We start from the raw sequence: 12,132 nt of genomic DNA, 5'->3' as shown, positions 1-12,132 counted from the left end.
GTACAGATCCATAAACAGCATCATCACTGTAAATGAAAGCAGTGTGATATGGCTGAGGAATGCAAGTAGATTTTAGCTCAGTGGCCAATGCTAAATCATGAATGGTTGCTGCCAGGAGGAGTGTTGTGTTGAGAAAGATTTGGAAACCACATTCGAGCTTTTCAAAAAGAATGCTGTAATTGATTGGTCTTGTCTGCCATGGGCTTGGTCTATGGAATGAGTGGTAAGTGCTCTGTACTTGTCATCCTTGGTATAGTCTATTAATATGAAAGAGTTAAGATATCTTAACTTCAGTTGGCTTAAAGCTTTTGCATTTTAATTTGTGATTTCTTCCTCTTCAATATTTCTTCTTCCATCTCTGCTGTACCTGAGAAGAAATGGCCAAACGCACCTTCTCTAACTTGGAGACATTCCTGATTTTCCTCCTTGTAATGATGACTGCCATCACAGTGGCCCTTCTCAGCCTCTTGTTTATCACCAGTGGGACAATTGAAAACCACAAAGGCAAGTGTCATGGGCTCTCTTAGATGCAATTTTTCGGCCTGTAGGAAACTTCTTGATTACTGTGGACTCCAAAAAGAAAAACAGTGTCTGCTGATAGTTCTACGTGTACTTAAGCAGCCTGGAATAGCCGTTTCCCTTTGCATTAATTGCCCTTTCTGCATTGATAGCAGTTTTTATCAAGTTTACCTTTGTTCCCAATAGCCAGCTGACAGGCATTCTGACATGTACTTGTTTGCCATTCGTTTTTCCATTGATATAAGCACAGCTCAAGATTTGTCAAGGTCTGGTAATGGCAGCTTTTGCCCTGAGCCTCTAATCTTTCTCTTTGCCTCCTTGTAGACATCATCTTCTCCTGGGGGCAAAAGGAGAATGAAAAACTCACTGAATGAACGTCAGTTAGTCTGTGACGAGCCTTAGAGAATGGGGTCTCAAACATAAATCCTTACAAGGGCTAATCAAGTTTTTGCAAATGAGGTGGAGTGAGGAGGTGGACCGAGGAGGAGGCAGGTGCAATTCTGGTGAAGAAGGCCTACAGCCACTCCCAGGTGGCAGCTGTTTGTTGCAGAGAGAACACATGATCTCAGATCTCCTGAGTTTTCCAGGGAAGCTGGAAATTAGAATTTTTAGATATCTCATGATTTTCTTTTCAATGTTGGAAACTAAGTTTTTGAGAACAATGTAGGCTACACTTACACACAAGATTGGCAGTGGGTCTTGGTGGAGCCTCTGTTTCAGTCAGTATTAGGTTACATAACTGTTAAATGAGTAGAGAAGACAGGTGAAGATTGAAGCTCTGACCAAAGTAAAGACAGGGATGGCCTTAGGCCAAATGGAGAAGATGGTATTTTCTACCTCAGTTTTCCCTTTTGTAGCCTCTTTTCTTGCATATTCTCTACCATATCCCAGGGCTTTGAATTCCTGGCAAACACAGAGGATAAGAGATCCTCTGATCCAGCAGTAGGCACAGCAGGGTCATAGACTGATAGAAGTGAAAGGATCATTAAGAATTATTCAGTTTTGGCTGAGCCTGGTGGCTCATGCCTATAATACCAGCACTTTGGGGGGGCCAAGGTGGGCGAATCACCTGAGGTCAAGAGTTCGAGACCAGCCTGGCCAATGTGGCAAAACCCTGTCTCTGCTAAAAAAACAAAAAAAAAAAACCAAAAAAAAAAAACAAACATTAGCTGGGCATGGTGGTGCACACCTGTAATCCCAGCTACTCGGGAGACTGAGGCAAGGCAGGAGAATTACTTGAACCGCAGATCAGAGGTTGCAGTGAGCCAAGATCACACTACTGCACTCCAGTCTGGGTGACAGAGCAAGACTCCATTAAAAAAAAAAAAAAAAAAAGAAAAGGAATTATTCAATTTTACCTCTTAAAATTAGGAAATCAGGATGCTGAGACTCAGGGAGGTTATTAATAATTATAGTAACTATTCTTATAGCAGTAGTTACTGTTTATTAAATGGTTTCTGTGTTGAGCACTATAGTGAGGATTCTAGAATATTTTCTCATCGAATTATCACAAAAATCCTATAAGGGTTGATGCTAGCCCTACTGTTTACATTAGTTTCATTTTACACTTGGGGAAACGGAGACCCTGAGATTGCAAATAACATACCCTTGACTATGTGTTAGGTTTGGCTTTAGTTGGCATGACATTCCTATGCTGGTAGCAGTGAAGCAATAGCGAAGATGCCTGCTCCACTCCTTGCAATACTTGATGTCTTGAAGAAAATCTCAGCTTGGGAATGGATTCTAACTCCATCTAGAATTTGGTCTAGAGAGCATCAGATTCTGAGTTTGAGGATCTGGATTGCATACCAGAATCATCACATGCTCTCCATTAACTATTGGTTAAGTCAATTTTCTGATTTTCAGTTTTCTCATCTGTAAAACTGAGGAGATTATGTTAGGTGATCTCTAAGTTTTTTGAGCTCTGAATTTCTAGGATTTCAGAAGGCATCAGCTATAAATCTCTTGCCTAAGTACTTTCTGACCACGAATGCCTTGTGACACTGATATTTGATGCCTTGGCAACTCCTGACTCTTGTCTGGGGAATGGAAATAAATAAAATAATGAATATATAAAATGTTTAAATAGGTAAAGAAAATCAAAGCTACATATTAGCCATTGCTCCCAGTTTATAATATTAGTGAACATAGTTATTGTTCAAAACAACCCCAGAAAGCAGGATATTATTACAATCTCCATTTTATAGACAAGAATTGGGGTGAAATAGGTTAAGCAATTTGATCGCTTAGTAGGTGTTAGATTCAGGTTTCAAACCAGGCAGTTTGTTTCTGGCAACTGTCTTCTCACAAAAATCCTGTATGTCATTCTGCTTCCCTTGATATTGGTATGTGTGTGTATAATAAATATATATGCATACATTAATATAGAATATATGTGTATAAACACACACATATAGATATGAATATATAAATATTAGAATAATTAAGATGAAATTATATCAACATGTATACAGTGATCTAGGTGGCATTAAAAATGAGTCTTTAGAAGGTCAAAGAAGATCAGAGCCAAGGTAGAGCCAGCAGGGTGGCATCCTGCAGGTGAGGAGTTGAGTCGGATCTAGGTGTGATGGAAATGGACTAACTCTGAAGCAGGTGGTGGAGTTTGGTAGGTGGAGAGGAAAGGAGTGAGGAGTCTGGATAGAAAGAATGGAAGAAACCAATCCCCAGATGCTGGATTCAGTAAACCTGGCACCTGTTTAGTTTAGCTGGAAAAGAAGAGCAGGGTGTTGAGGGAAGGCAGTGAGTTTGACAAGGAATGGCTCATGATGAGGAGTTGAAGGACATTTGACAGAGGCCTTGATCATTAGTCTGAAACATCTCTCATCCAAGAAAAAGATCCCATTTAGGATTATGATTTTTAAACAGACTCCTGACATGTTTCTGTCTGTATATTTTTATGTATAAGAAAATATATAAAGAGTTTTCCTTATGAACCTGAGCCTATATGTTGTATTCTAATTGATGTTGACAAATAAGAGGGCTGAAATGTTGTTTCTCAAATCTCTTATTCTGTTTTAGATTCAGGAGGCCTTTTTTTTTCAACCACCCCAAACCCTCCAGCCACCCAGCGCTCCACAGCCACCCAGAGCTCCACAGCCACCCAGCGCTCCACAGCCACCCAGAGCTCCACAGCCACTCAAACTTCTCCAGTGACTTCAACCCCAGAGCCTCCTCTATTTCAGAACTTCAGTGGCTATCATATTGGTGTTGGACGAGCTGACTGCACAGGACAAGTAGCAGATATCAATTTGGTAAGTAGGCAATGGGCTCCTTAAGGAGACTGTGAAACAACCAATTTTATTATTTTACAACCTGCATTCATTTCTGAATATTACAACATCATCATTATTTTCTTCTAGCTTTTTAATTGACCTTGCTGCTGTCTAGCACTATGAATTTCATACTAGAAAGAAGAGGAAAACTTTTATTCAATCATAACTCCCCTGTAAAGTCCGTTGGCCTTTTTTCTTTCTTTTTTTAATGAGCAGAAGTGGCAGAGATGGCAAACTCAAATATGACAGGGGGTGAGCAGGTACCATAGATGACATCACCAGGCCAGTGTAACATAATAAATGTCTAGTGAATCCTCAGTTTGGGAGTGGGAGGCAGTAGGAAATGGTGGGGACTTTGAGGGAAAAAAAAGCACAAAGAAAGTATATGGATTTAGCTGATTGTTGCCATATAAGAATGGGGGCTCAGGGCTACCCTATCTTACAGTATTTTAGAAGAAGCCCCAAAATCCCTAGATTAAAGAGTTGAAGTTTCAAATATCTTACTTGAAAAATAAAGGCAACTCTAGCTAAAACTGGAAACCTAGGTTGCACCAATATGTGAAAGCAAATAAAACTTCTATGTGTCAGGTGTGACCTATTGACTGCTAGTCTTGTCTATGTGATGGAAATACCCATTTATGTCAGTGCTTCCCTAGGAAACCAGAGCATGAAGTTGTCTAATGGGAATCACTTCCTCCCTCTAAGTAATCTTTACATTCCAGGTATGATTCTCAACTGTATGTTCTGAAAAGTGATCCTGGAATGTGACCCCTAAATAAACACTCCCAGGAGGGGTAAAGCAAACAGTAGAAAAAATTCTGAAGACCTGGGTATAGTTTTATGGGTAAATTTTATGACATAGTGAGAGAAGTGACTTGGGATAGGTGTATGTGATCTGATTTGGCTTAGAGAGTTGTAGAGTCCTAATAAGTCAGGGGCCCCAGCGTTGGGGAGAACAGTTGTTCTGAGAGATGGCTAATCATAGATAACCTGCTGCCACAACATCCTGTTCCCAAATACCTCACTCTGCATGTAGCCCCAGCAGCCCAACCTTGTTCTGCATATGTCCCGCTCCAGCATGACCCTATAAAACTTCCCTCCAGCCCCTGCTTCTTTGTGTGTTGCGGGAAGTCAGGGATGGAGAGACCGACTAAAGCCATGGCAGAAGAACATAAATTGTGAAGATTTCATGGACATTTATTAGTTCCCCAAATTAATAGCTTTATAATTCCTTACACCTGTCTTTACTGCAGTCTCTGAACATAAAACTGTGACAATTTCATGGACACTTATCACTTCCCCAATCAATACCCTTGTGATTTCCTATGCCTGTCTTTACTTTTATCTCTTAATCCCATCACCTTCGTAAGCTGAGGAGGATGTATGTCACCTCAGGACCCTGTGATGATTGCGTTAACTGCACAAATTGGTTGTAGAGCATGTGTGTTTGAACAATATGAAATCTGGGCACCTTGAAAGAGGAACAGGATGACAGCAATGTTCAGGGAACAAGAGATATAACCTTAAACTCTGACTGCCGGTGAGCCAAGTGGAACAGAGCCATATTTCTCTTCTTTCAAAAGCAAATAGGAGAAATATTGCTGAATTCTTTTTCTCAGCAAGGAACATCCCTGAGAAAGAGAATGCATCCCTGAGGGTAGGCCTCTAAATGGCCCCCTTGCGGGGAGCTGTCTTTTACGGTCGAAGCCAAAGGGATGAAATAAGCTCCGGTCTCCTGTAGCACTCCCAGGCTTATTAGGAGGAGGAAATTCCTGCCTAATAAATTTTGGTCAGACAGGTTGTCTGCTCTCAAACCCTGTCTCCTGATAAGATGTTATCAATGATAATGCGTGCCTGAAACTTCATTAGCAATTTTAATTTTGCCCCATCCTGTGGTCCTGTGATCTCACTCCGCCTCCATTTGCTTTGTGATATTTTATTACCTTGTGAAGCATGTGATCTCTGTGACCCACACCCTATTCATACACTCCCTCCCCTTTTGAAAATCACTAATAAAACCTTGCTGGTTTTATGGCTTAGGGAGCATCATGGAACCTGTCAACATGTGATGTCTCCCCTGGACACCCAGCTTTAAAATTTCTCTCTTTTGTACTCTTTCCCTTTATTTCTCAGACCAGCCAATGCTTAGGGAAATAGAAAATAACCCACGTTGAATTTTGGGGGTGGGGTTTTCCTTGATATTTACAGACAGCCCCTTCTCTGCTGTGCTGCCTGTTGTACCCTTGCAACATATTTTCTTACTTTCCCTAATAAATCTGCCTTTCTTTACCTATGACTGTCTTGGTAAATTTCTTTACCACCCCATGTCATGGGTGGTAAATGAATTTACCAGCCAGTTGCACCCACGACAGGAATAATACTATGGTAAGGCCAGGGCGAGGTACCCTCTGTGAAGAATACTTAATTATGAAGATACCATTTTCTTCAGAAAACAAAATCGTATACTAAACAACCAACATGAGAGAACCTTCAATCTTTTAAGTGTTCCTGGGCAATGTGGGGTGGAGGTAGAGTAAATATTTTTTTCTGTACATCTTAGACAGGCAGGAGAAAAAGAGCCATTGCCCAAACCAGAAAGGCCAGAAAGATCTCACGTGTTAGTGTTAGTAATAGCATTTCCAAAGTCTCACCAACTCCCTCCTGCCCATAAGCCAGGGAACAGCTTCTGCCAACCTGATCAATTCTTTGCCTTTGCATTTTTCTATATGGAAGATTCAAGCCTCTTTTATGATATTTTTTGGCTTTCTTTCTTCTTTTTTCTTTTTAATTTTTGAAAACATATATTCTCTCACTCAGAGCCACCATGTCATGTGGATGTTTTTTCTTTGTCTTTCTGCAGTCATCTATATTGTATGTTTGTGCCTGGTTTCTAGTAGTAGGGGAGTGAGACAGAGCAGTTCTGATTGTCTCTCCCTCTTTAGATGGGCTACAGCAAATCTGGCCAGAATGCACAGGGCATCCTCACCAGGCTGTACAGTCGTGCTTTCATCATGGCAGAACCTGATGGGTCCAATCGAACAGTGTTTGTCAGCATTGACATAGGCATGGTATCTCAAAGGCTCAGACTGGAGGTAAGTGATTTGAGAGGAGAAAGGAACAAAGAAATGATATGGTTTAAGGAAAAGTGGATGAATGTGACAGGAACTAATTCCTCTTGGTTTCTCATTCATTGAAATTCTACTACCTTCAATGTTATAGACTCTTGACAATATAGTAGATAATCTTACAAGGAGAATGATCCTCACTATTTCAGTCTAAGTTATCTTGGTCAAAAGTTGCTTTCAATTCTGCTGATGACTCATTGTCATTATTAATGCTAATGTTTTTATTGAAAGTTTATAATGTGCCAGGTTACATTTATATATATATATATTCCCTTATTTAATTCTCCTTGTTAGAAGTTGGGAGAGTACCAATTAATCACTAAGCCCTTCCTCAGGTTCTCAGACAATTGAGAATACATGTGAGGAATCAGATGTGAATTAAAATACAACATTGAAATGAGGTTGACCATGAATTAGTAGTTATAGAAGCTGGGTAATAGGCACATAGGGATTCATTATAGTATTCTGATTGTTTTTGTATGGATTTGAAATGGTCAAATCCATACAAAAGGAGGAGGAGGAGGAGGAGAGAGGGAGAGAGAGAGAGAGAGTGAGAAAGCGAGCAAGCAAGCAAGCGACTGATAGAACTTCCAATTCTATCTTTCTAAGGCAATTTCTAAGCCCTGACACAGTTATATTTTCTGCATGGGATCAGGTCACTAAGAGAGAATGTGTTCTGTTAATGTCTGCTCACATATTCATGAATGTGAGAAAGAGGAGCGCTGGATCTTTGACCAGAACGATGACCATAAAGGTCCATTATGCAATGTCAGGTTCTGCTAGCCTCACCTATTAAACACTTTTCTCCTCATGCCATGTGAAGGGGCCAGTGAGAGGGATGATGAGATGGCCTAAAAGCATCACTTTAACATTGTTCCCTCTTGGGGAGGAGAGTTGAAGCCTCCCCCATCTGCGGAGACATGAGGACAGGGGATGAAGTGTCTTCTCCACTCCTGCACTTACCACAAAACAGTGAGGTGGCTTTGTTGTTATTTCCATTTTCTGGATAAGAAAACTGAGTCTTGGAGAAGATAGGTAACTTTTCAAATTTCACACGGTTAGCAAATGGTAGAGCTGGATTCTGAACACAGGTATGATTAATCCCTGAGTCCACATTCTTTTTTTATTTTTTTTGTCATTTTTAACTATAAGTTCTGGGGTACATGTGCAGAACGTGGAGTTTTGTTACATAGGTACACACGTGCCATGGTGGTTTGCTGGACCCATCAACCCGTCATCTACATTAGATATTTCTCCTAACGCTATCCTTCCCCTAGCCCTCCATCCACCGATAGGCCACAGTGTGTGATGTTCTCCTCCCTGAGTCCATGTGTTCTCATTGTTCACCTCCCACTTAAGAGTGAGAACATGTGGTGTTTGGTTTTCTGTTCTTGTGTTAGTTTGCTGAGAATGATGGTTTCCAGCTTCATCTGTGTCCCTGCGAAGGACATGATCTCACCCTTTTTTATGGCTGGATAGTATTCCATGGTTTATATGTGCCACATTTTCTTTATCCAGTCTATCATGGATGGACATTTGGGTTGGTTCTAAGTCTTTGCTATTGTGAATAGTGCTGGAATAAACATTTGTATGTATGTGTCTTTGTAGTAGATACATTCTTAAAAGTGACATTATTCTATACTCTTAGAGGGAAAAATGCATTGACCACTTGCTTTTTGTAAGGTACTTTGCTAGTGTCACTTCAGGGGACACATAACTAAGTAAGTCATAATTCATCTCCTTTATGAGATCATTTTCTAGTTGGTGGATAGAAGGAAGGACTGTGAAATATAGAGGTATACAGAAGTATACAGATAGCTATAATTAACCGAAGGAAGGTACGATAGGATAGTAATTGTCTATTACTGGGTAGGAAATTACCCTAAACTATATGGCTTAAAACAACAAACATTTATTATCTCGTATGATCTATGGGTCAGGAATTCTATCTTGGCTAGGTGGCTCTGGTTTAGGTTCTATGGCAATCAAGGTGATGGCAAAGGAGGAGTCATCTGAAGGCTTGACCCAGGCTTGAAGGTCCACTTCCAAGATGGTTTGTTCATGTGACTGTTGGCCAAAGGCCTCGGTTCCTCACTCTTCCTATCCTTCCGACACAGTAGCTAGATTCCTTCAGAGTGAGTAATCCAAGAGAAAGAGCAAGGAGGAAGCTACAGTGCATTGTATGACCCAGGTTTAGAAGTTATACACCATTACTTTCACCCTGTTCTATTCATTAAGCAAGTCACTAAGTCCAGCTCACACTCAGTGGTGAAAAAGTAAGCTTTACTTCTTGAAGGGCAAAATATCTGACTTTGTGGACATATGGTCTTTTAAGATCACCAATGGGGATTCAAGAAATGCAAATTAGGAAAACATTTTCATGGTAGAAATGACACTTGAGTGAGCAGAATTTTAAATGGTTAGGATGGGAAGGGAGAGAAATCTGATGGAAAAAACAGAATGAACACAGAGAGGCATGAAGGAGGGATGTAGACTCTTTTATGAGGGAACAGAGGAGATCTATTAGGACATATAGAGGCATGTAGTTGCAGACGTGTCTGGAAGATATGTTTATCATAATTGCAGAGGGCCTGAGATGCCGGCTTGTTTTTAATTCTGTGGGTGATATGGACTCTGAGAAATCTTCTGAGTGGCAGAGTGATGCAAACACCATTTTGTTTTAGGATGATTAAGCAGGTAGAGATGTTTGATATGGATTGGAATAGAGTGGAACTAGAAGTGAGGACAAAAATTAGCAGACTCTTTAAAGTGATACTGAGGCTCTATTGGTGAGGGTCCAGTTAAGAAAACAGTAATCATCATACTAGGTATTTCAAACAGAGGTATTTCACCCAGGGGAGTTTTATAAGATGTTAAAAGGCTGAAGGAACAAGAAAGGGAAACTGGAGTTGCTGGAAGGGTTTTTATTTTTTATAATTTTGCCTAACAATTTCCCCCTTTATCATGTGAGGCTGGCACAAAGATCTTAAACCAATGTGATGTCAGTGAGACTACATGGTGGTGGTATAGGAAATTAAATGTGAGTCGGCCGGGTGCAGTGGCTTACATCTATAATCCCAGCACTCTGGGAAGCTGAGGTGGGTGGATCACTTGAGGTCAGGAGTTTGAGACTAGCCTGGCAAACATGGTGAAACCCCATCTCTACTAAAAATACAAAAATCATCCAGGCATGCCGGCAGGTGCCCATAGTCCCAGCCACTTGGGAGGCTGAGGCAGGAGAATTGCTTGAACTTGGGAGGTGGAGGTTGCAGTTAGCTGAGGTCAAGGTCACTCCATTGCACTACTCCAGCCTAGGTGACAGAATGAGACTCTGACTCAAAAGAAAAGAAAAGAAAGAAAGAAAGAAAGAAAGAAAGAAAGAAAGAAAGAAAGAAAGAAAGAAAGAAAGAAATTAAATGTGAGTGAGATTTGGACATGAATATACATAAAAGCCAATACTTAACGTAATATTCATGCTGAGTCTGAAACTCTTGTCAGTGCCTTGTATGGATTAATGTACTTACTCCTCCAAACACCTCTATGAGGGAGCTATTATTATATCATTTGACAGATTGAGAAACCAAGTTCGCAGAGGACTGAGTAACTTATCCAAGGTTTCACAGCTAGGAACTATCAGAGCTAGGATTCAAACTTAAGCATCTTGGTGTCAGAATTCATGCTCATTTCTACTATACTATACTGCTTTTCTGAAAAATGAGATGGCTCTAATTGGGAAATAGTATGGTCATTAGCAGAAATGAAAGAACCGAAAGGTAGACTTTGGCAGGTAGAGTGGGGAGGAGTTTAATGTGTGTGTTTGTAGAGGCTATCAAGTCAATAGTGGGCACCATTTATCTGTCTCTTCCTATTTTTACATCCTCATGCAATCTGAGACCCAGTGGGAAGGTCGTTAAATGAACCCACTTAGTTTTCCCAAATTAATCCAAGGGAAGAAAGTGAGAAATAAATGTAGCTAAATAAGTGCTATTAAGATTATTTGTAACACCTACTTCTATGCAGGTTCTCAGTCTTGGCTTTAAGATAGATGAAATTTCCAGCACAGAATGAAGATTATGGAAGGTCTCTGTGCAGTGAGGCAGGACAGGAAAACAGAAGGACTTTCTAGGTTTTTCTATGTCATGCTCCCAAGACTGTCAGCGATAGGAAATGGAATAGAAACTGAAGACAGAAGTGAGCTGTAGACATAAACGTAGCTGCTTTGTCCTGTGTTAAAATGCCCTCCTTTCATGAACTGGGAAACATGTTATTTTCAATGGCTATCTTCCTGGCATTGTTATATAACTAGGTTTTACGTTTTTCTTTTTTTCCCCCTAGAAGTCCCATATGTCTGGCTTCGTATCAGAGATTGTAGTTTAAAATAAAATTCATGTGTACTGTTTGTAGTCTTTTTTGTTTTAAAATTCAAGATTCATAATTTCTGTCTTTTTAAGGGCTTGATACTTGAGTAGACATGAAGAAACGCATTTAATTCGAAAGCCCTAATGTCACAGTTCTTTAGGAATAAATAGGATGGGGTTAAGGAGTTTTAAGGTGACTTGTGGCTCTTTTTCTCTACTACCTTCCTGTCTTAGCTGTAAATTGTTAAGAACATCAGCTTCTGACTTTAGTTCAGCTTTCCATGGTGTCCCTTCATTGATCATTTTCTCTTCTCTTTACAGACATTTCTTCTTCGTGAGTGTGGTAGTTACAGTATGGAATAATATACGAGAGTGATGAGGGATTGGGGCTGGAGTTAGGATCAAACAGAGGGAATATAGAAGGATGTTAATCTAGTTAGATTATACTTCCATTCTGTATTTGTCTTGCATCATAGGATTGCTTATGTGGACATGGTAACCAAACAATCAGTCTTTGGGACATGGAGAGGTTAATGAGGCAAGATGGTTATGACTGGAATGAGAATGGTGTAGATCAGAGGTTGAATGGTTATCTTTATGTATATTAAGTACATAGCACAGAAGCTGCTACTCCCCACTTACCAGCAGTGAGCTGGAACTAGCTTGCACAAGTTCATAAGAGCCAATTTGTAAATATTCGGGGACATTGTGAGCTGGCTGTTAAGCTTTTGGTAGCTTGAAATTGATCATGATGAGGAGTTTTTACACCACAGAAATTGGCGAATGTAAATGAGGGCTTTTAATTTTATTGCATGTTCCAGAGAGACAGCTCATCAG

At 40.3% G+C, this 12,132-nt stretch overlaps 1 protein-coding gene across 2 annotated transcripts in view; it reads left to right on the top strand.

The window, feature by feature from the left end:
- Nucleotides 1-290: 290 nt before the first annotated feature.
- ASAH2 (N-acylsphingosine amidohydrolase 2) overlaps nt 291-12,132 on the top strand; it is a 70,041-nt gene continuing 58,199 nt past the window's right edge. For both annotated transcript variants that reach the window (XM_038009218.2, XM_007963452.3), the window contains exons 1-3: nt 291-504; nt 3,559-3,791; nt 6,755-6,904. In XM_038009218.2, coding sequence (XP_037865146.2) covers nt 378-504; nt 3,559-3,791; nt 6,755-6,904 — 510 coding nt within the window. In that variant the 5' untranslated portion in view covers nt 291-377. The remainder of the gene's footprint in view (nt 505-3,558; nt 3,792-6,754; nt 6,905-12,132) is intronic.

This window comes from Chlorocebus sabaeus, chromosome 9 (genome assembly GCF_047675955.1).
Source record: "Chlorocebus sabaeus isolate Y175 chromosome 9, mChlSab1.0.hap1, whole genome shotgun sequence".
In the NCBI taxonomy this organism is placed as follows: Eukaryota; Metazoa; Chordata; class Mammalia; order Primates; family Cercopithecidae; genus Chlorocebus; species Chlorocebus sabaeus.
The sequence above is the reverse complement of the archived record's forward strand: the minus strand, read 5'-3'. Positions and strand labels throughout refer to the sequence as shown.